This window comes from Eurosta solidaginis, chromosome 2, assembly GCF_040869045.1.
Source record: "Eurosta solidaginis isolate ZX-2024a chromosome 2, ASM4086904v1, whole genome shotgun sequence".
In the NCBI taxonomy this organism is placed as follows: Eukaryota; Metazoa; Arthropoda; class Insecta; order Diptera; family Tephritidae; genus Eurosta; species Eurosta solidaginis.
This window is the reverse complement of record NC_090320.1, coordinates 158,760,464-158,785,690: the sequence shown is the minus strand read 5'-3', so window position 1 is coordinate 158,785,690 and position 25,227 is coordinate 158,760,464. Positions and strand designations below refer to the sequence as shown.

At 38.0% G+C, this 25,227-nt stretch overlaps 2 protein-coding genes across 4 annotated transcripts in view; one reads left to right on the top strand and one right to left on the bottom strand.

Moving 5' to 3' along the window:
* wg (wingless) overlaps positions 1–25,227 on the top strand; it is a 336,654-nt gene that overhangs the window by 179,199 nt on the left and 132,228 nt on the right. The window lies entirely within an intron of this gene.
* Positions 82–22,011, bottom strand: LOC137239908 (putative nuclease HARBI1). Its single transcript, XM_067765707.1, has 6 exons — positions 21,856–22,011; positions 21,646–21,788; positions 21,262–21,442; positions 20,527–21,063; positions 180–297; positions 82–95 (listed from the first exon to the last, which is right to left on the bottom strand). The coding sequence occupies exons 1-6, from the start codon at positions 22,009–22,011 to the stop codon at positions 82–84; spliced, it is 1,149 nt and encodes a 382-aa protein (XP_067621808.1).

Sequence of the window (25,227 nt, the reverse complement as noted above, 5' to 3'; positions counted from 1 at the left end):
AGGGAAAATCAAGAGGAGCACGACGCAAATTGGAAGAGAAGCTCGGCCTTATATCTCTTCGGAGGTTATCGCGCCTTACATTTATTTTTTATTAACTATTAATATGAAATAAAAGAATATTAATTTATAATTTAAAATAAAAGAATATATCAAATGAACAAATATTAAAACTAACTTACCATTTTTCTCCTCCATTAGCAATACGTTATACTCCACGCGCCGTAGTACAATAATTAAAACAACTCGAAAATCAATCGATTTAATTTCCGTTTGTGTCAATTCATAGGAATTTACATTCTATACACGGGTGTGTATGAATGTTTGTCTTTTTTTGTTCTTTGGCTGCTGGTATACTTAACTAGTCCGCGGACCTTTTTACAAGAAAAATGTTGGTAGAAAAAAATGAAAATAGTGCTAGAAACTGCGATATTTGTTTTTTTTTTTCAAGAACACAATAGCTACCGTTTATGTTTGTTCAAAACAATTTATAATTTAGTGGAAAACAAATAAAAGCACATTTCAGGTAAACAACATTTAAAAAAAAACATGTAAACGAAACAAAAGGCATATTTAAATTTGTATATACATAGCTTATGCTTGGTACTGCCAAAAATACGGCACGTTATCGTTTCCTTAAAACGTTATTTTCGTTCAAAATTATGACAAAGTCATCTTTTGTTTTGAATTTGTACCAAAATTTTCAAAACTGATTCGTTTGGTTAATATCACCTATTAATGAATTTGGATGTGCTCGGCAATTAAATATGTTTACCAAATGATCTCAATATTTATTTTCAATGCGAATAGATTGAAATATTGGTAGATTTTTGGGATGTGGTGATAAAAGTAGTAGGAAAGGAAAATGGGTCAAAAAGTTCGTAAATCTACCAATACGGTAAAGTCCGTGCACTGGCTGTCGGTATACTTATACCAACGTATGTACATATATTTGCATGTTTTTTTTAGTGCTGCATCAAATGACGCACACTGGTACCGAAAACCCGCAAGAGAAACAAAATCGGGATCGGCGTTTTTGACCCATACTGACGCCTCGGGCAGTCCCAAAACATACTTACGCACAAAGATAAACGCAAAAACCTCCTTAAAAATTAATTATGCTCTCATTTACAAAAAAAAAAAAAAGATAAAAAACAAACAAAAAAAGATTTCATTTAAGTTCTCGTCTGAAAAGAGCGTTGGCTTTTTTGTGTTTTATAAAGTTTTCGTCGGTTCTACTCTTTTTATATTGCGACCACAATTTTATTTTTGAGTTTCTCAGTGTTGATAAAAGATTTGACCAGTAAGGTACCTTAGCAGAAAAATTTTGTGTTTTTTTTGTGGGATAGCGTGGTGCTCAGCTGAGCGAATAATCGATTTGATTGCTGTTGCTTCTGCATTGACATTTGAAGAGGAAGGTTTGTTATTGGATAAGGATATTGCGATATTGCAGATTTTCGGCCAATCTGCCTTTTCCGGTATGAATTTGGCAAGAGGCTTGACTATATAGGAAATGGGAATTGAGAAAGAAATTAAAATGGGGTGATTAAAGTGATCGCAATTGTGCAAATCATCCAGAGTCTTAGATGATAGTTTTGGGGCTATGGATGCTAAAGAGAGGGTAATGTCAGCGTGAGAAAAAGTTTTATGAGTGAAGAAATCAGTGGGAGAATAATCATTGAGAACCACGAGATTTTTCGAGAGGATTATATCCTCGATTATTTTTCCCCTTTTATTAGCCGAAGTAGAACCCCAGAGCGGACTCCAAGCATTGAAATTACCTAATAGTATAATAGGAGTAGAAAAAAGATTTAGAATTACAGTTATGTAGGAGGAGGAATGTTTTTTTTTTTTTTTTTGTTTTATTTTACGAGAAGGAAGCATCGAAAGCCTCATAGTCAGTGTGGGACTTTAACCGCACTAAACCTCCTACCGTCTGAGTACCATTTACCCCCCGGTACTACCGTCAAGTATTCCGTCGGGAGGTAGGTTGAGCACTAAGCTCTACGTCTGTCGGGGTCACGTTGCTGTACTTAGATAGTGCCGCGGTATGGTTAACGCTGGGACTGACACACCCTGCTTACTACCTGAATGTGCTTGACGCATACCACTTCTACGAATATTTCCAAGCCTACCTTGAACACTGTGCATATAGTGCTTGTGGCATGCTTGTGCGTTCGACTACTTGTATTGTAGGGTTTTGTTTTTTATATATGTATATATGTGTAAATAACTTATATATGTCTAAATAGAATTTTTTTTAATTTTTTTTTTTTTATTTTTTTTTTTTTTATTTCAATAGGTTGTTCCGTTTTTCATTTAATTTTTTTTCCACAATACGTAACGGGGCTTTCCTCGTACTTCCACCGGTTGGAGAGGCCTTCTCTCCAATCCGAGTTTAAACTCTGATTACATGTGAGACGTTTACCCTCATACTCGTTGTTTCTACAGTTGGAGAGGCCTTGTCTCCAATCCGTAGGTTTGTCGTTGCGTGTATGTTGACTGCTTTTGGTCGTACGGTTGAAGAGGCCGTGTCTCCAATCCGTGCTTTATTCCTTCACCTGGGGCAGTATTCGAACGGTTGAAGAGGCCTTGTCTCCAATCCGTCGCCTGGTTTACTATTACATTACCTACGTATATTACGGTATTTTCTTATTTTATCATTCTCACGCCGCTAATTGTACGGAGGCCTTGCATCCAATACGTGCTCAGCTCGATCCCCTCCACCTTAGCAATTTGTTATCCACCCACACAACTCGACTGTTTAATGTTCGCTGCTGCGCCGTAGCCTTTCAAGACTTCGTAGACACTTCATTATTTCCGCTATTACATCGCATGCCGCGGACCATTTTACCTTGCTTTGTAGCATGCATCCAACAATTGTTTCAGGAGTGTAATCCTCTCCAAATATTCTGCACAGTTTGCATCTCGAGCTATAGAACCTAGGACACTCGAAAAATACATGGTAAACATCTTCTACTGTATCGCCGCCGCAGTGATCGCATATGTTGTTAGGCTCGTGATTGAATCGGTGCAAATATTCCTTAAAGCATCCGTGACCACTCAGAAACTGTGTGAGGTAGAAATCTACCTCGCCGTGCTTTCTAGATATCCATGTATTAATATCTGGGATATATCGGTGTGTCCAGCGACCATTTGTTGAGGCATTCCACCTGAGCTGCCAGTTCTGCACGTTTCGCTCTCATGCTCCGTTACGTGAGCTTTGATCCCGATAACTCGTCGCTGCTTCTTTTGCTAATATGTCTATAGGACACATTCCTGCGATGATTAGTGCTGCATCGTCAGAGACAGTCTTAAAGGCGCTACAGATGCGTAGTGCACACAGGCGGTAAGTCGACTTTACCCCGCGGAAGTATGATTTATACTCCATGGCCTGATGCCAAACAGGAGCCCCGTAAAGTATTTGGCTTTTTACAACGCCAGCCAGAAGTTGACGCCGTCGTTGCTTTGGTCCTCTTGCATTTATCATTATCCTAGATAATGCTGCTACGGTTTTTGCTACCTTTCCATTGGCATACTCTAAGTGGGATTTGAATGACAACCTCCTGTCTATCACAACCCCCAAGTATTTTATTGCAGGCAGTGTGTCGATGTCATGGCGGCCGATTCTGCTCCACCCTTTTCCTACTTGATATGAGTACAGCCCCTAATTTTTTTGTTACGCCAGCTGCAGTCCATTTTTCGTAAGCCACGATTGAACCATCGCTATGCTTGTATTAGATTTGGCGCATATTTCGCCTAGGTGCTTGGCGGTGATTACCAATGCGATATCGTCCGCGAAGCCGATAATTTTCACCCCATTGGGTACCTCAAGTCGAAATACTCCGTCGTACATAATATTCCAAAGCAGTGGACCGAGCACGGAGCCTTGAGGAACACCGCCTGTGACGTGAAGCTTTTCTACTCCAGCAGCCGTTTCATATTCCATATTCAAAGTAGCTGCGTATGATCCTACGCAGGTAAAGGGATATACCTATCTGCTCCAGCGTGTCAAGAATTTTTGCCCAATTGGCAGTGTTGAAGGCCTTTTTTACATCTAAAGTAACGATAAGGCAATATTCCTTAGAGCCTTCGAGCCATCGGGTGCCACTTATGGCTCTTCTTGATCTGGAGGAATGTAGCACGAAACTATTGTGAGCCTAAAACCAATGTCCACCTCTAATGCCATAGATTGAACATTTAAATTTATAGGAATCTGCTTGTTTTTCAGTGATTTCCTTAGGAAAACGGCTATTCCTTGTTTACAGGATGTATTTAGTGGGCTGTTATGAAAATAGCTCACATACTTGGTGGGAGAATATGCTGATTTACCAGCTGGTATATGTGTTTCTTGTAAAGTTATTATTTCGGGATTAAATTCATTAATGTGTAGATTTAAATCGGGATAATTGTTAAGAAGGTCATTAATGTTCTACTCTATTATTTTCATATTTCATTATCGGTCATTTCGATTGAATTGTTATTATCGATGACTGAACTTTGTAAAATGTACATTATACAAATATAAAAAACCCGGTATTGGAGACAATAAGTTAATATAAATATTTACAGACGAACAACACCAACATAACATTTAATACTTTCAGTCTACGGAATGAAATGAATTCTAATAAAGCATAAGCTTAAGGGAAAAATTATATGGGCTGCTACAAAAAATCCTCGTTTAATGATTGGAGCACTCAGTTGACGGTGTTCAAAGAACAAAATCAGCAAAAAGTAAAAAATTAGTTATAAATAGAAACTTTCAAAGTGCATTGATGGTTTGATGCTCTACAACGTGTGGATCGCTGATGTTTAACAGTCGTGGGTTTTGAAATAGTCGGCCATATGGTCTATGAGCTTTGGTTTTTTCTCATTTACTAATTTTTTGTACATAATAATTTAATATAAAATCACTTGTAAAATATACATTTTATAAAAATTACAAACCTGTCTTGAAGACGACCAATTAATATCGTAATTATTGTTTACAGACTAATAAAATCAAAAGTAAATACTTAATAGGGGCCCGTCATTTTTTGCCTATTTTTGGCAGGGCAACATCTCAATTGGTTCTCTATCCTGAACAACTATTTCAGTGTTTTTCAGTGTTAGTAAATAATCACGCTACATCAAAAACATTAAAGCGAGTCACACTGGTGTACAGGAACACATAAATAATCATTTATAAACATATGTACACAGAAGGCGACGAAGAGATATCTCACACATACACATGTAGTCATCAGTCGAAGTAATTACTCACACACACACACGCATATGACTATGAGAAACGCATAAACTACAAATTTACATGTATATCGCTGTTAACCAAGCAGGAGATTCTAGAACAGTGGTGTCCAAAACGAAAAAAGTGAGTGTATGAGTGAGAACGAGAGAAGAGGAACAGCCTAGTAGGAAATTTAAACCAAAATAACAGCATATTGGATTGGAGTAGAAAATTTGGAACGTGTTAGACTTTCAAATAAAAAATTCAAGTGTGTTACTTGTTAAGCCTACACATTTTTAAACAAGGGCGGTATTTTACAGATTTTGTATTTGATAAAATTCTTGTATTACCGATGTTAACGATAATGCAAATTATTTTTATAAGTGTGTGGACTGATAGGAAAACATTATGACTGGTAAAATAAATGCTTTGTAGGTCAACTGAGCAAAAACTAAATTTTTTAGGCATATTGCATCAACCATCAACTTGCATTCGATTCAAAGAGCACAGCGAGAACGAGAAAAAATTCGGTTGTTATTACGAAACTTGAGGGTGTTAAGCCGAGTGATCATATTGCGATTCTCGAAAAATTTTTTAACAATTGAAGACACATTTCAGAATTTGGTTTGTTTTCAACCATTTATTGATATGTTTAAAACCCCCTTCAGTTACGATATAAGTAGGTATGAGTCAGTGAAAATGTTCCACCATACACTAATATTGAGTTCTCGAAAAAAGTGTAAGAATATCCAATATTGAAAAGGATTTTTTTTTTTGGTGCTTAACAGTTTCCCTTCACCACATATTTGTGTACAAATTTGTCTAACTTTAAATTCGTTCCAAGCAACACAAAAAACTTACAACAATCTTTCTCATATACTTTCAATTATCAATTATCAGTTTGATTAAAGATATAATACAATTTTACAAATTAATAATATCATGGAAAAAATCACAAAATCAAAATATTCGATATTTTATTTTTTAAACCATTCATTTGGAAACCTCAATACTTTCGTGACAGCTTCTTAACAAAAGTATATTCGATAAATGACTTGATGTTAAACTGTTGCGCTGCTTGGAGCAAATGAACTTTAAGTCCGAAAAAATTGTCTCACAAAAATATGTTGTGGGAAGAACTCTTGCCCATAATTTTTGAACAGCTGTTCAATTTATCTTATACTTATAGTTTCTTTTGCCTATTTTTCTCTTGGGTTTGTTTAACTTTGCAATTATGTTGGATTGCTGTGTCAAGAAGTGCACCAATCAAAAGAAAATTTCCCGTGGTGATACTTATGTTTGTTGTTGGCTCTGTGATAATATGGCTCATGTTATCTGTGCCGATTTCTCTCACATAGGTGGTCGGGTGGTTGACCTAATATCCAGCAAAATTGGACTGAACTGGACATGTCATGATTGTCGTTCCGTAGAAAATGACATGCGAGCTTTTATGAGGCAAACTCAGAAAGAGTTCAACAACATTTTTATTGGGTTTCGTGACCTTAACGAAAGATTCAAAACGATGGAGGCTCACTTTAAAAAATTGAAAGTGATATCTGAATCCCCAAAACGAAAGAAATGTATGCCCAACAATGACTCCAACTTGTCTTCGAGTCAGGGGCAAAGCTGTCCTCCTACGAATGTCCCTTCAACCGCGTTGACTAATACGAACAGGCTAACCAAAGACGTTATGAAAAATGCAGCTCAGAAATCTCCACAAGAATCTCCACAAGGTTGTGTCGAGACTTCCAGTGAGACGATCTCTGGCAAATTAAACGATGCACGAACTAATAGTGGTACCTTTGCGGCTGTTTGTTCTACGTCACCAATGTTGATTTCGCTGGACTCCCCAATTCATCCTACACCTCCACCGGTATTTTTAGCTCCAACAATAACAGTTACCGATACTGGGGTTGTTGCTAGCGATACAAGTGTACCTGAAAAAAATAGTACGGGCTCGATAACCAACGCTATAACGGCCGCACCTTCCCAGCTCTCTGGTGCGCTATCCGCTACTCCTTTGCAGGTGACTGCCGTGCCACCTCGTAGGGCTGTATTTGTGTCCCGATTACACGCCTCGCTTACCGAATATGACATTGCTCATTACGTTTGCTCTAAACTTGGTGTTGCACCCACTAGTAACATCAATGTGTATAAATTTAACTTAAAATATGAGAGAGACATCTCCTCATTTAAAATATCCCTTTCAGATGAATATTTCGATAAGGTACTTGATTCCTCTTTTTGGCCCAAGCATACTGTGGTTCACTTGTTCACCAGAAAGGCGAGGGCCGAACCTGTTTTTTAACAGCCAAAAAACGGTATGACGAACACAGTAATAACAACACAAAGGTAATTGCTGATCTGTCCCGTCTTCTCATTAATTATCAAAATGTTCGTGGTTTACGATCAAAACTTGTTCCATTCTTCCTTAATTCTTTCAACTTTTCTGCACAAGTTGTAGCTTTTACGGAGACCTGGCTAAAGCCTGATAATTACAATTCTGAGGTTTTTTCAAATAAATATGCTGTTTATCGGCGTGATCGCATCTCTAGAGCGGGAGGTGTCCTTATTGCTGTTGAATCTAACCTATCGTCTGAGTTGATTTCGCTGGACAATATCTCCCATATCGAATTCATAGCAGTTAGGCTTTCATTCGGTAGCTATAGCGTAATTGTTTGCTGTTCGTATATACCACCTCGTTCGGATATGGATGTTTATGCTAGTCATAGCTCGGCCATCTGTGATTTGCATTCGCAGTTGGGAGATAACGATCGACTTGTTGTTGTTGGTGACTTTAACTTGCCAACAGTTAGTTGGGTTAATATAAGTGATTCAAACTTTTTAACTCCCACTGCTCAACATGAGTTTCTCAATTGCTTGTTAGACTCATCTCTTTTACAGATTAACAATGTTCCAAATAGTGGAAATAAAATGCTGGATTTAGTATTTGTGGATGGCTCGGTGGGTACTGCCCTTACGCAAATACCACCTTTATCCCTTCCAGAAGACCCTCTTCACCCTACGCTAGAGATATCACTTGATATCAGCCTACCCCGTAGGATTCAAGTACAGTCTCGTCCCCGATCTAGATGCTTCTACAAAGCGAATTTCATTATGCTCAATGATCTGTTGGCTTCCCATGATTGGTCGGATCTCTATGCTTGCACTGATGTCGATTCGGCTATCTCTATATTTTACAGCACGCTTGATAGCTTCTTTGATACCTGCATTCCTACTCGCTATACCCTATGTTCGAATAAGCCCCCTTGGTTTTCAAGGCAACTTATCACACTTAATAACATCAAATCTAGGCTTTATAAGAGGTTCAAGAAATCTGGAGCATCTGCTGACCTCTCTAAATATCTAATAGCTCGTTCTAAATTTCACCGTCTTAATCAGCTTTGTTATAAAAATTACTTGAGTTGTTGTAAAGCCCATTTTTTTAGAAATCCAGAAAAGTTTTACAGTTTCGTAAATTCAAAGCGGAAAACTTCTGGGTATCCTTCCTCATTAACCTTTGGAGGTAAAAAAGCTTGCACTGATGACGACGTTGCTGAACTATTTTCTGAGTTCTTTAAGTCCACGTATTCATCCAGTGGTTTTCATTCTGGTCAATATCCCTATCGCTTAGATAGCTCGAATTACATTAGGAATCCTGCTATTGATGGTAATATTGTTCTTCAGAGTCTTCAATCTTTGAAGCCCACCTTTTCTCCGGGACCGGACGGTGTTCCTAGCTGCGTGCTTAGGTACTGCGCCGAAAACATGTATGAGCCTATTTTAAAATTATTTGAGCTATCTCTGGGATCTGCGTCATTCCCGGCACTTTGGAACAGTCTTTTATTATAACCCTGCATAAAAAAGGTAGTAGGTCAAAAGTTGAAAACTACAGGGGTATTGCTAAACTTTCAGTCATTCCTAAAGTCTTTGAACAGATTGTCACCAATCAACTGCAATATCAGTGTTCTAGTCTTTTATCTCCATGCCAACACGGTTTTATTCGTCAAAGGTCAACCACTACAAATTTGCTTGTTTTCACCTCTATAGTTATGGAAGGATTTTTAGCGAACAAGCAAACGGATGTCATCTACACGGACTTCAGCAAAGCATTTGATACCGTCAACCACGAGTTGCTTATTCATAAGCTTGATTTACTGGGCTTTCCGTTTCACCTATTAATGTGGCTGAAAAGCTATCTTTCTAACCGGACCCAAAAAGTCCTGTTCAAGTGCAATCTGTCGGAATCGTTCGGAGTTTCCTCCGGCGTACCCCAGGGAAGTCATCTAGGCCCTTTGCTCTTTGCCCTTTTCATTAATGACTTGCCATAGACAATATTATATTCCCATACTATAATGTATGCGGATGATGTAAAACTTTGCTACACTTACTGTCCTACCGATTTGAGTTCCTTGGATCTTCTTCAGGCCGACATGGACTCGTTCCAATGTTGGTGCACAACAAATTTATTAGCTTTAAATTGCTCTAAATGTAAGCATATGACATTTCACCGAGTGAAGCCAGCATTGAAATCTTATGTAATAGATGGTACGCCTTTGGAGCGTATATCTATTGCAAATGATCTAGGTGTCCTTTTTGATCCGAAATTGAATTTTAACATGCATATTTCATCTATAGCCAACAAAGCGTTGGGTTTACTTGGATTTGTTAAAAGATGGGCTAAAGAGTTCGACGATCCGTACCTCACTAAGGTTCTTTACACATCGCTGGTTCGTCCAATACTCGAGTATTGCTCATGCGTTTGGTCCCCTGTTTCTCAAAAGCATATAAAGCGTCTTGAGTCAGTTCAAAAGCAATTTTTGATATTTGCATTGCGCGGCCTTAATTGGGACTCAAGTCTCCACCTTCCTCCATACAGAAGTAGACTTCTTCTTATTAACTTACCTACTCTGGAAAATCGGAGAATATTACTGGGGGTATTGTTCATCCATAAGCTCATTATTGGAGAAATTGATTCCGCGGACCTCCTCAGCCGCTTGTTTTTTGCGGTTCCCCCTAGAGTATCCAGACACTACGTTCCTTTCTATTTACCCCTTTGTCGACGAAACTTTGCTAAAAATAATCCTCTTCTTATCTGGTGCGCGCACTACAATGACTTGTATAGCTGCATCAGTCTTGAATGTACTTTTGCCACTATACGTAATGCAATACTTGCCTATCTAATTTAAGAGATACAAGCTAATTTAATTTGCCGGCATTTTATTCCTTCGATAAAAAAACAGGAACTATCTCGCTTAAGGATGGAGGAACATTTATCAACATGTCTCATTAAGAAGGAACAAGACAGTACTGTGTTGATTGGAATCTGGTGCATTCCAGCAACGTAAAAAACATGCTTTTTCAAGAGTCACTGACCGGAATCGTATGCATTCCGGCAGTATAATCTTATGGGTCAGGCATCGAGCTGATTGGAATCCGGTGCATTCCAACAACACAGGTCATGTTACTTTTTTATGCCTTGTGATGGCGTATCCTCATTACACTACTCTTAGCACTGCCGGATTCCCATGACATGCTGATTGGAACCTTGTTGCATTCCAACAGGGAGATTGGAATCCACTGCATTCCGAAATCATGCTGAGCGGAATCTGATGCATTCCGCCAGTATAAGATTTCGGCATAAGATCTTATTTCTGCTCATATTTCTTATTATTATTATATTCTGAAATTAAATAGTAATGTTCATTAATATTTCTTTGTTTGTAATATAACATTGTTGAAAGCTCGATATATCTTAAATTTTATCTTTTGAGTTGTATATTTATATATCTTTTATATTATGCAGTCGACCATAGTTTGTCGTCGACTTTAAATAATAAATAAATAAATAAATAAATAAATAAATAAATAAATAAATAAATAAATAAATAAAAGAAGTGATGAAAGATATTCTTTTCAATATTGGATACGATGATTCTTCTAAATTTTTCCAGAATTCAATACTATCTCCGTGTGGTGGAACGTTTTCGCTTCGTAAGATGATTAGCTCGCACTGAATTTCAAATTCATACTTACTTATATCGCATTTGAAGGGGTTTTCAAAGCTGTCAAGAAATGGTTGAAAAATCCTGAAACCTGTCTTCAAAATTGTTAAACTATTTTTCGAGAATTGCAATGTGATCACTCGGCTTAACACCCGCATGTTTCTTAATAATAACCGAAGTTTTCGGAAAATGGGTATAATCGCCAGATTGAAGTTCCCTTAAAAGCAAAAACAGTTCTGTTTGGAATTGATGCACATTTTTCACAGCATCGTTTATTCCTGTTTCTTTTCCTTGACGCTTTAAACTGAGTTTGTTAAAAAAATAAAATTGTCATCTTTTAAAGATCGAACTAGGGCGCCTTCGTTACAATTAATTTCAAGAAATTGCAAAACTTCTTCCCTCAACTCAAATAACCTGTTGAGACAATCACCACGACTTAGCCAACGAATGTCTGTAAAGATTTTTAGGTCATCATGCCGAGTAGAAGTTGTTTTTAAAAAATGTACAAACTTTCTGTGGGTGAGGGAATGGTGCCCTCCCCGTATTTCATTGATAATCTGTTCTGCACGTTTCATGACAGGATGACCGCTCAAAAAATTTGAAGCGAGTGCAACTTGATGAATAATGCAATGAAAATGTCTTCCAGAAATTCCATTTTTATTCATTGGCCTATGAACTCTTCATTCTTACCGGTCATAACGTTTGCCCCATCCGAACATACACCTGCAAATATGTTTGCATCGAAAACTGAAAAAACCTTTTCGTTTACTACGTCGAACAAGATCCTTCCTGTCACATTACCACAGAATGTTTCAAGAGAAACCATTGTTTCAGTTATTTCATAACATATCGCCAGTTGACATAAATCATTAATGTCGGTGGTGTCGTCCAAGCACAGAGAAAAAAATTGGCAATCTTTAATTTTTATCTTTACTGCAGATTGAATGTGTATTCCCAGTTCATCAATGCGTCAAGCTACTGTTTGGCGGGATATGGGTATATTTTTAACTGTATCAAGATAAATTTTTCGAAAAATTTTTAGTCAAATGTTTTTAACAAAAACACCATCTATAAAAGGCCGGCCTTGTTTAGCAATGTCTAAGCTGATCATGGAAGATAGCTCAGTTTTCATTTTTCTACTTGATTGCTTGACAACTTGCTCATTTATTACTTTAGCCAACCACCCTTTGAATTTTTCCAAAAAGTCTAACTTCTTTCCTTCATATAATACCTGACTACCTTTTTTGTCTAATATTTGTATATTTTTGTTGGAGGAATCGAAATGCCTTTTGATATTACATATATAGCCTTCTTTAAACGACTTGTAACATAAAAGGCATTGCAAGCCGCCAAAGGCATTTTCTAGCATAAAGAAATTAGCACAGGGCATTGTATTGCATACACAATTGCATACATTAAGCGTCGCGGTCAAGCTTGGTGTTTATTCGTTGCTGGTTCGTTAACGACTGAAAGATGGAGAGTAAGAATACGTGTGATCAATTGATTTATGGAATGGACATTATCTTCTAGAAGGTGAAACGTCTAGAACTTTGGAGAAATATAATGACGAGGTAGCAGAGAGTATAAAAGCAGCGCAAGCTGGGAATGACTAATCAGCTCGATTTAAACACGTTATCAGTTGCGAAGTGACGTATAATTGAGAAGTATAATTGTACTACCCCAAATTAGTCTCATAAATACCATTTTGCAATACAGAATATTGGAGTGATTTATTCAACTGTTTAGCGATTCGAACGTTAGCAGAAGGTTTCAAATAAGCGGAATTTCCAAAAATTCGTTACAAATGGTGTCAGAAGACGAATTGTTGAATAAATTTCGAGAAATACACTGAAAGGGTAAAGATTCAGAGTTTTATAAATGGCATACGGGACGTCGAAACGAAGCGAGCTGCATACGCAAACCAAAAGAAACATTTGCTGAAACAGTATCCCATGCACTGACTCAGGAAACTGCCTCGCTTTTAGTCAACCAGCATACAAAGCCCATCGTGTGGAAGTGGAAAGACCAGAGTGGGTACAGGAAATTTTGGAAGCATTGAAGGGAACGCAGCAGAAGAATAATGATGCAGTAAAAAGCTTTAAGTGTGGAAAGCCAATGTGGCTAGTCGTAAACGCAGAGCTGAAGGAGATGAGCAAATCTCCAAGTCCACTCAGTCGTTAAACTAAAGCCAGCCAGCCGCAAGGGGCGAGAGCTGGTTCCCGCAATTGAATTCCCCATAATCTCTATCTCGCAAATTGGAAGAAGGTCGAGCAATCTTACTGTCGGAGGACATGTGGATGGAAAGGAACGTTTATTGACTGTAGATACGGGTGCATCTCATTCCATCATTCGATCGGATTTAGTCAAAAAGAAGAAAAGACCATTGCATGGAGCAAGATTGTGCACAGCCACTGTAGAGGATACCCAGGTAAATTGAGAAGTAGCAATTGGGAACTTCACGGTTCTACACAATTTTATAGTGGCAGAGATTGTTGATGAAATCATAATTGGAGTGGGCTTCTTAATCGACCAAGGCATCAAGATCGACATGCAAAGCAAGACGATGCGATACAAGAACATGGATGTGCCACTTAATTTCGGCTACGAGAGAGGCTACAGCAGTAAACGAGTGCTGGTGATGGAGAATCGACAAATACCACCAAAATCGGGGGCAGTCATCTGGGCAAAGTTTGAAGGAGATTGTGGGACAAACAAATTGTGGATTATCGAAACAGTAAACAAATCAGCACCGAACGTACTTGTAGGAAAAACCCTGGCTATGACAAAATAAGAAGGACGTATTCCGGTAAGAGTACTCAATGAGTTCAAATCACCTCTTAAATTGACCAAAGGAGCTATATTGGGAAGATGCCAAGAGGCCGAAGTAGTTATTAACTGTGAACAGCTCCAGAAACACGTTTCATCTCGCAAGACTGATATTTCAAAGGACATGACGGCCTGGACGGAAGGGCTAGAGGAAGAATCTCAGAGTAAGGCAAAGCAACTGCTCCTAAAGTACGCAAACATATTTGACCAAGACGGTTCCAAACCAGGCCGCACCAATGTTGTGAAACATCAAATTGACACTAGAGATGCGAGGCCGATCAGTCAAGCTTCTCTTAGTGTTCCACTAGCGAAGCGGGAAGTTGTGAGTCAAATCGTACAAGAAATGTGTAAGGCATTACCGATCGGCAGTGCATGAGACAACGGGCCAAAATCCGCAAGGGTAATTTTTGGCAATGACCTTCGACTTCCAGCTGATTTGTAGTTTGGAATAAATGCCGATATGGAGAGAAATGCCAAGAAATCCACTGGTGTCTTGGAGGAAGAGATGAGGGAAATACATGATCTTGTAAGACAGCGAACCAAGATTATGAGTGACAAGATGAAAGCCAGATACGATAAATCAATTAATTCGGAAGGTTTTCGGGAAGGAGATTTGGTGCTGTTATACAACGCACAATGAAAAAAGCTTTGTCCCCGAAATTGCAGTGTAATTGGGAAGCCCATACAAAGTTGTAAAACGGATCAACGATGTAGTTTACCGCATACAAACCATTGGCAAACCACGAAACAAAATGAAAGTGGTTTATTTGGAGAGGCTGGCAGCGTTTAGATCAGGAAATTTGTCTGATCGGCACGATTCGAATTAGGTGGAGGGCAGTGTAGCGAATGTTGACATCACTAGCCTGTTAGTAAATAATCACGCAACAACAAAAACATTAAAGCCACACTCGTATACATGAACATATAAGTCATCATTTTTAGACATACATAGAAGGCGACGAAGAGATATCTCACACATACACACATGTAGTCATCAGCCGAAATATTTACTCACACACACACATGCATATGGCTATGAGAAACGCATAAACTACAAATATATATGTATATCGCTGGTAACCAAGCAGGAGATTCTAGAAGGTGAAACCTCTAGACCTGTGGAGAAATATGCTGACGAGGCAACAGAGAGTATAAAAGCAGCGCAAGCTGAGGAATGACTAATCAGTTTGATTTAAACACGCTATCAGTTGCGAAGTGAAGTATAATTGTGAAGTATAATTGTACTACCCCAAAGTAGTCTAATAAAGGCCATTCTGCAATATAGAATATTGGAGTTATTTGTTCAGACATTTAGTGATTCGAAAGTTAGCAGAAGGTTTCAAATAAGCGGAATTTCTCAAAACTTGTTACACTATTTTACCTTTTCCAGTAAATCTCAACGATTTTTTTGTCCCAAAATAATTTGGATAATCTTTAAGACTGTAAGCAGATATTATGGAAAACTCACATTCTTTTTGGTTTTTTCCTCTTTGGATAAAGTTTTGTCGAGCATGGATGCTTAATTAAAATAATAATAAAAAAATTTTTAAAAAATTTTAAAGTTAAACGGTTTTATGGAAAACAACAATTACATGAAGTAATAATAATAATAAAAGGTAGAAAAATTTAGGTAGGTCCTAGGTACTAGTCCTCACACTCCTGATCAATAAAGGACGTTGATCAGACAATTAAATAAAAGCGTTGGGCACGTGAAATTTTAGAAATAAGATTTTACAATTAGAAGAAAATTTTCTAAGCGGGGTCGCCCCTCGGTAGTGTTTGGCAAGCGCTCCGAGTGTATTTCTGCCATGAAAAGCTCTAAGTGAAAACTTATCTGCCTTGCAGATGCCGTTCGAAGTCGTTATAAAACATTTAGGTCCCGTCCGCCCAATTTGTAGGGAAAATCAAGAGGAGCACGACGCTAATTAGAAGATAGGCTCGGCCTTAGATCTCTTTGGAGGTTATCGTGCCTTACATTTATTTTTTTTTATTTGAAGTATTGTTTTCAATAAAACCGTTTAACTAAAATTTTTTTTTTTAATTATCTTATTTTCAAGTTTTTAGTCTATTTAGTTCATTTAGTGACTCATTATTACAAGGACTATTTCCTGACAATTTGTTACAATCTAAGTCCTGAATACATAATCCTTCCAAAGGCTTTACTCGACTCTGCGCCACGTATGCTTGTCCCTCCTCCAACTCCAAAATATTTTGATGTCACTTCTACCGGACTGCATGTAATATTTGTTCCAAATATGAGTCAACTCGGACATCATATGTAGCTTTCTATTCATGTATGTATTTTGTGTTCGAAATATGGACGAAATCGGACCACAAATACGATTTTTGTGAATATCTCGTGCCTTGCGCCACCTAGTGGCGATTTTTTCATAGGTCGCTTTCTATTCTTGTATGTATTATGTTTTCCAAATATCAGCCAAATCGGACCACAAACACGATTTTTGTGAGTATCTCGATCCTTCCGCCACCAAGCGGCGATTCTTTTTCATAGGTCGCTTTCTATTCTTGTATGTATTATGTGTTTCAAATATGAGCCAAATCGGACCACAAATACGATTTTTGTGAATATCTCGATCCCTGCGCCACCTAGCTGCGATTTTTTCATAGGTCGCTTTCTATTCTTGTATATATTATGTGTTCCAAATATGAGCCAAATCGGACCACAAATACAATTTTTGTCAATATCTCGATCCTTGGGCCACCTAGCGGCGATTTTTTTCTTATTATTGCATTGTCATCGGGTTCTGAACTATACTCCAAATTTCAAGCGTGTAGCTTATCGGGAAGTTACTTAAATTTCAATTACAAAATTCGTGCCAGTCAACTCAACCTAAATAAAACCGCTTAAAAACATCCGTATATGTAGTTTAAAGTATTGAGGATAATAATAATTTGAAATTAATGTATTTAATTGCAACAAGTGCAGAATACATACATTTGTAAAAAAAAAAATAAAAAATCGGACTTTATAGAGATTTTTATGCTGATTCCAACGGTAATTCTGCGTAGAACACCTTTCTGCATAGGCGGCCTTCGGCCGCGCTTATAAAAAATAACCCTGGGCTACGCCATGCCAAGTCCGGGTGTGTGGTATAACCGTGGCTACCGCCACGCGTAGTGCACCCTTCTGCGCAGCACCCCAATTAATATTAGACTACAAATTATTAAAAGTGTTTTACAAAAACAAAATACATTGATAGTGTATGTTTGTTTGCATTTATGTCGACGTGCCACCACCTTATAATGTTCTACCAAGATAAAAAGATATTGTTGCGGAGCTGGCAACACTATTCACCACCTTCATTTGTTTTCGTTTGTTTAATTGCAACAACGAAAAAAGCGACAATAGTACCGACGTGTTTTCCGCGAATAACTTTTAAACGAGATAAAAAATATAGTTTCTGCTTTCGCTATCGACATGTGCGACCCGAATTTTAAGTGCAGGACTTAAGTTGAAATTTTACTAAATTTGGAAATTAAAAAGCTTATATTTCATAAACTAAGAGTTTCCTAGAGCTGCGGATGATAATTTTGAGATTTTTAGGACCCCCTCTACCCCCACAAATCAACAAAAGTTTGAAAATCGTGGCACCTTATATAAAATCCAACCCATAGATTTCGCAAGCGAGCTCGATGAAATTTGTAAAATTGATGACTCCCTTGCACCCGAAATCCAAATGAGCAGCCAAAAAGCTGTCGTTAAATGCAAGAAGGTTGTTAAATGCGAAACAAAGAAAAAAGTAAAATCAATCCAAGACACATTGAAGGAAATTGCACAAAATAAAGAGGAATCACGGGAAAGACGTCATCGGGAAAAATGGAGGCAGCGAATAAAATGCGTAGTTTACTAGAAAAAATACTGGAAAATAAAAGTCAATAGAAGTCCTAATTACAGCCGTAGTTGTGGACAACTATGACCACAGCACAAAGTTCCTAACCACATCACATTTTAAAAGACTGAATTCACTTTTTATTTTGTTTAACAAAATAATACATTTACTTAATTTTTGTATTTATTTATTGAAATAAAAATCAAATGAATATTTACATATGTATGTTGTTGTACCAGTACTTCGGTCTGCTTCATCGGAAGCCGTACGGATATTAGTCTGTAAAAATAAAATTTTACAGATCGCAGTTGCGATACAGTAACTCACGTCTCTCTTGGTAGGTTCCTTTTTTTGGCTATAGGTAGTTTATTAGATACTATTTACTGACGATTTCATTACCTCACCCAATAGATGGCGTTCAGGAGTTATGAAAAGACATCCAGCCGCAGTTATGAGTGAGGCTTTCGGCTTCCATTGGGCGTCATGTAATGCAGGCGTACGTGTAGCACAGTACCGACTGGCCAATTGCCTTACATGTAGTCAGTAACGCTTCTTTGTCTTTCTCTACATAGGCCACAGCAAAGATTTCGGTAACCACCTTACGTCACCCCTTGCTTAAACCTTCTGGGCGTAAATTTAGCGTTCCTAAATTGAACATAGGCACGCCTGCCACTGAGATAATTTGCGTTCCAGATTTTTAGACTTGCTGGGAAACCATGTACTAATGCCCGACTGGCTAGTGTCCTCTTTAAGACAAAGGCCGACAACACCGCCTCGGAAGCGCGATGGAAGTGGCATGACCGAGAGAGAGAGACAATAAGGTCTTGCCATGTCTACCAAAGTGGACCCTCACTAGGTTATGCATCTTGTCGTTGGTGTGAGGGCTTATCCGAACTTCATAGCACCCGAATATGAGGCGGAGCTGTTTAGGACTGGCATCTACGCCGTTTCGCCTCATAGAAGGGCGGCGAGATATCGGTGACCAATAATTGTCAACTCCCTAATCTAGGGTGTTATGCGGACCGTGCCTATTGGATGATTTCCAGCCAGGGGATAAACTCGGCTGTATTCCAACGGAGCCTGCCCGATACCGGGCCACCTCGGGAAGTATTGATGGCCTTACCACAGTAAGGGGCGCTGCTGTGGCGGACGGTTTTCGCCCTGTATATAATACTGGACCTCTGAGCCCGCCTTGTCTGGCAGGTAGTGGTACGACCAAGATGAAGGACTCATTACCTAATTGTAATAAGGACGATGATAAGAGGACTGAGTCGCATGCCCAGGACGACAAATACGCATTAAGCGGTTTGAGGTGGTGGATAAAGCGCAAATCCCCACGGTACCAAAAGTTAAAGTATGGATATCATGCGTGATGAAGTCGGATTATGGATAGTCTTAATTGGATTAAATTACGTACAGTCTTAACCAGATGGATCGGCTGATTGTTGAATTGCAGGAAGATTACATCACAATGGGAACTGTACGAGGCCAAGAAATCAGTGGACAGGGGCACGCCGCAGGGAGGGGTTCTATCACCTCTGTTGTGGACGCTGGTCATCAACCAACTGCTCAGGTGATTCGATGAGGGACCCGTAAAACTTACGGCTTACGCAGATGACGATGCAATTGTCATAAGTGGAAAGAACCTTCCAACGATTAACTCTTTGATGGTTTGGGCGTTTCGAGATATTTATACCTGCGCATCTAATGTCGGGTTGAAAATCAACGCGGAGAAGACGGATATGGTCTTGGTTACAAAGAGGCACAAGGTCCCAAATTGGAGCAGGCCCAATTTAGGAGGGGTGGCCCTCCTTGCACAAACTATCTAGGAATCATCCTAGACAGTAAGCTGTAATTGAAGCTCAACGTGGAGGAGAGGGTGAAGAAGGCATCAACGGCACTTTATGCATGTAAAAGAATGCTGGGGTGTACGTGGGGCTTATCGCCCTATCTTTCTCATTGGGTTTTTACAGCGATTGTAAGCACTATTCTCTACTATGGAGTTCTTGTTTGGTGGAAAGCCACACAAAAAACAACATACCTCAAAAAATTAGAAGGGGTATGCAGACTATCAATGCTTAGCAATCTGCACATTCCACATATAGACCTGGTAGCAAAGAACTTAGCTTTAACAACTGCAACCAGGCTCGGTGCCTCTGTGCAGCTTACTTTCGGCACCCGTATTTGGTAGCAGAGGAAGGGGGACCTCCACTGAGTTGGGGAAAAACTTGGTCTCGCTTGATGCTCCCAATTGGCGTCAGTTATCGCGAAATATGGATGACTGTTGCGAAACGGCCAACTCTGCCTACGTGGCTAAACGCCAATGAATGATGACGAAGTAATCATTAAACTATTATGTCGATATCGTTCCAACGGACCTGCCACACTAGGCCAGGACTGATCACGAAAAAAAATCTAAATATTTAGTACAACGAATTTCGTAACACTCCGTAACATCTTTTATTTCTTTGAAATATTTATTAAAATATTTATGTTTATGGTTTCACATGTTGGAGAATTTGTTTTTAATTTCATTCCGCTTTAGCTGCCCCAACTGAGTTAGCAACTGATCTCTTCTGTCACCCCCGTTGCCGGAAGGGGCGATCTCAGGTTCTACAATATGGTCGATATCAATGTCACAACTATCATTTCTTGCTATGCAAATGTTGTGAGGTGTGCAGCAAGCTATAATGAACTTCGCCATGGTTTCGACATTGTGAAAATCTAGACGCATTAGCTGCCGAAACCGAGATTTTAGGACAACAAACGTGTTTTCTATTTTTACGCACGTTTGGCAAAATTTTAGATTGTACTTCTTCTCTCTTTCGCACATATTTCCATAATCTCGAAATGTTGTCAGTAAATATTCACGAAGAGGATAGGCAGAATCACCAAGCAAGTGGTATTTTGGTGCGCATGCATTTTGCAATTCACTTCCAATGAACGATAATTTTAAAACCCGTGAGTCAGGAATTTTACTTGGAATACCTGTGTACACGTCCAAAAAACGTAGGTTTGCATCGCAAATTCCTTGTAGGGTAATCGAAACAGAGTCGTGCCTGTTTGTATAAGTGGAACGGATTTTACCCTTAGGCTTTCTGGCGGTAATGTACGTACCATCTATACAACCCAAAACGTTTGGAAACCCAGCAATCTGTAAAAGGTAAAATTTTAGATAATGTGTTGCCTAGGTAAATTTTCTTCCATGTATATACATGATCAAAGCTTCAGCGCACATTTTCGAATTAATGCGATTTTGGTTTGTAATTAAAAACTTCCTTTAAAGAGATTTTGCTGAGTATTTTTCTTCACTGTGAGAAAGTGCGCTGAAGTCTGACTATAGGCGAATTACCTTTTCAAACTCTCTTGCTATCGCTTCTTTTTCTTCTTCTTCCTTATGAAATTTTATTGTTTCCGGCGCCACGTCTTCCATAAGAAAACTCAACACTTTATTAAAGGTTGAGTGAAGATTTGACAACGATACATCAAAAAGATTTGCCACTTCTCTAAAGGTTGTCTTATTAGCGCTGAACCTAGAGGATACAGATTCATTAAATCCCTGTATTATAACATGTATGGTAATACACTATGATCTGGGTTGATTGGTAATACTCGTCAATAAATATCCGGAGAGGTGTCAAAAGACGAGCTTTGAACTCAGTAATATTTACCGGTATTTTTGGACTTTATTTAATAGTCGAGTATTACAGTATCCTAGAGCATTACAGTGTCTTACCATAAAAAGGAAAGCATATGGGCTTCTGCTGTTGATTGCGGTCTGCCTCCCTGGTAGCTCCTGTCCGTATAAAATCTGCTGGAAGAATAGGTTTCTACCAGATATTCTGCACTTCCACGTGAAATGCGGAAGTTGTTTTTGAACTACAAAAATATAATTAATGGATATGAATACATACATATGCTTTCTTGGCCAAATTGATACACTTACCTCCAAATCAGTGTAGGAATACACAACTCTTTCTATGAAGCCTTTAACTTTTGGATGAGCGTATCTATCAACGAGAACGGCTTCCATTTCTTCATCAGATGATGAAGAAGGGTCCACAAATTCGTTTAAAAATTCATTAGCAATTATTGCTTCCATATTTAATTTGCCGCTTTTTAAAAAAATTATGAAAATAAATTGTCACGATCAGCTGTTTTAGCAGAGTTGCACTGCCTGACCGCCATTTTTTTTATGCAGGGTAAAAGTGTAACGCTTTTGCGTTGCAAGCAGGCATCAATTTTCACAAAAGAACGAAATACCCCGTAAAAGCGTTTTCTGCTTTTTAGAATAGAACAACAACCCTTGCGCGGTGTGCAAAAAGCGTAACACTTTTGACAGAAAAGAAAACACTATTAGACTTGAACTTCTAACAAATATATATATTCATATATATGAATTAATAACACTGGTTCTCGCAATCACTATATTCTTTTGACGTAGTCCTGGTGATGCCGTTTGGTTTCGCCAGAAGCACTAAGCGCTCTCTACGTAAACTCCGAGGTGAGCTTTAATCTCGATGCGTGGACAATTGAAACACGTAAACGAGGTGAGAGAATGGTGTCTGTATCGCAATTGTTTTTTTTTTTGCATTCTATTAAAATAATCAATAACAACGTACCAGAGTCAATAATCGGAGAGAGCGGATTTTTCTAAAAGTTTGACGAAGTAGCACCTATAAAAACCTTAAAAAAAAGCAATCAGTAGGGGAAATGAGTGAATAGGGGAAGCGAGTCTCACTCCTTAAATGTAGGCAAACCAACTTACATTAGAATACTTTTTGGCTCGTACAATAACACTGTACTAATGACATTAGATTTTTAAAGCAGTGCTTTATTACCAATGCTTCTGCTGTTTACTATTATCTCAGTATAATTTATATGTATTTAATTAACAAAACAGGCTCATATTGCTTTATACAATGAGCAAAATCTGCCGAAGCTATCACGAATTATAAAGAAAAGTTTGACTCGTTTAGCAAAACCAAAAGTGTAATTACTTCGAAAAAAATTCGAATATCAAAAAAAGGCAAATAAGGATTTTTTTAAATTTAAGTCAACCTAAGAAGTATACAAAAAGAACAAAAAGTCGACCGTCGAAAATTCTGGATAAACTTCAGAAAACTTCACCCCATATGGATTTTTTTTTAATTTGTTCAAAATTAATTTCAAAAAGGAGGTCAATATAAAATAAAAGCCAAAAAACAGGAATTAGTACCAAACTTGAACTGCAGAATCGGATATCGATTCACTTACGAACTGTCTCCCAACTTTTTTCTGGAAAGTGGACCATGGACCGACCTATTCCATAACCATTTAATTATTGAGCGATTTGATTGAAATTTCATATATATTAAGGAAACGTGCGCAGGGGATCCCTGATTTCGCCAAGAAGTAAATGTGAGTCTCATTATTTCCTATTGAAAAAACTTGTTTCTAAAATTTTGTTTTTGCTTTGCCCGGGGAGTGAACTAGAACTAGGTGTACGCCGATCAATTGATTAGGCACTGTAATATACCGGCTATATCAACATTCAAGTTGATATTTAAAAAATCTTTTATTTTGATTTTAAGTATAAAAATTTATTTTTGTTTATTTTTGAGTTTAGATATTTTCAAACTAATTAGAATTTTCTTTTTTTGAAGTTATTCAAAAAATTTTTAAGTTAACATGAAAACTCAATTAAAATTATTTTAAAAATTAAAGTAAAGAGTACAAAGTAGTTAACACTATATTTACTCCCCAATATATCAACATTCAAGTTGATATTTAAAAAATCTTTTATTTTGATTTTAAGTATAAAAATTTATTTTTGTTTATTTTTGAGTTTAGATATTTTCAAACAAATTAGAATTTTCTTTTTTTGAAGTTATTCAAAAAATTTTTAAGTTAACATGAAAACTCAATTAAAATTATTTTAAAAATTAAAGTAAAGAGTACAAAGTAGTTAACACTATACCGGCGTTCTTATTTTAAAAAGCTTGATATTTCTGTTTAAAAAAGACTTTGTTGTATGTATTTAAGGAAATTAAAGTTTTTCCTCAAATTTGAGGAGTATCTCCTTGCGGAGGGACTGTCCTTCTTTCACTTACTCCAGGGAGGCTTCCAACATAACCCCGGTCTGAGGGACTGGTACTGCTGCGTCTGCCGTAAAAAAATTTAAGTACTTAAAATGGTCACACTTTTGCCTCTATGTCTCGTGCAAAGCGTAGTTTCACCGAAGGAAATGTTCTGGGATTACGCCTACTACTTGTTGTCGAACGAATTCTTTAAATCATTTGTTGTCCTTGCTGGTCACACACAAAGGCGACTTACGGTTACTATTAATGGTCTTTTAATACTCATGACTCTCGTGCACAGTTTTAACGATTAGCACTAACGCTGGCCTATTGTTGATCGCGCCAAAGGGCGCCTCTAGTTTTTTCCGCTGTTTTAAGAGCTATAAATTACGACGTGCAAACAGTAGCAATCCCGACCACAAGTCGCTACCACGCCTCCTGGCCCTCACACCACATGCCAGTACATAAGCTATGTATAGGATTACGACTTCGAACTCATACCTTCGTCCTCGTAACTTTTCTAGAAGCTATAGGAGTAGCTTCGAAGACTTTGTAATGAATTTTTTTTCGCTATATGCTGCCGAGCACTACCAGAGAAACACCTTGAAACGTTAGGGAGTAGCTATTCGGCCGAGGATTCTGCCCTCGAATTCATAAGTAGTCCAAGTGGATATTATTGCGTAACTCATGGGTGAAAATAATATAATCCTACATAATTTTAATTTTACAAGAACCCTTGATTGATATTTTCGAAACATTGATTTCAATAGTATTCGTTAAATCAAAACGATATTTTAGAATGAAAGTCGACCGATTTTAAGTTGAAAAATGTTATGGTTTAGCTACAAGAATTCATTATGAATAACCGCGTAGCTTCAGTTTTCAGATTAGTTAGACTATCCACTATAGAAGGGTAGATAGTAGCACACCCGGCTATTTATTCGACTGTCTTGGGAAAGCTTTTGCTTCACGACTTTGAGTGTTCTTGCGTAAGACAAAGCCTCATCTGGTAAATATATGTGCCTACGTATTCACATATGTAACAGGAGCCGTAACGTCAAAGAAAAGGATATTTAAACTTCGTTGATAGGCTAGAAACAATGTGATACACTCCAAGGGAATAGTTGGCATAGGGCCGCCAACTTTACGAAATGTCAAACCGGGGGACTTGGGTGTAGAATGATGAAGTGCTAATATCAAAATTAACATTTCAGACGCTATATTAAAGTTTCGCAAGTAAACAACAACATTGAATATAA

Excerpts from the sequence above, each read along its gene's own strand:
- LOC137239908 (XM_067765707.1), bottom strand. The coding sequence starts at position 22,011 with ATGGAAGCAATAATTGCTAATGAATTTTTAAACGAATTTGTGGACCCT. Across the intron at positions 21,789-21,855 it reads ATTCCTACACTGATTTGGAG|TTCAAAAACAACTTCCGCAT; the intron begins GTAAGTGTATCA and ends ATATTTTTGTAG. Across the intron at positions 298-20,526 it reads ACATTGATATCGACCATATT|AATGTAAATTCCTATGAATT; the intron begins GTAGAACCTGAG and ends ACCCGTGTATAG.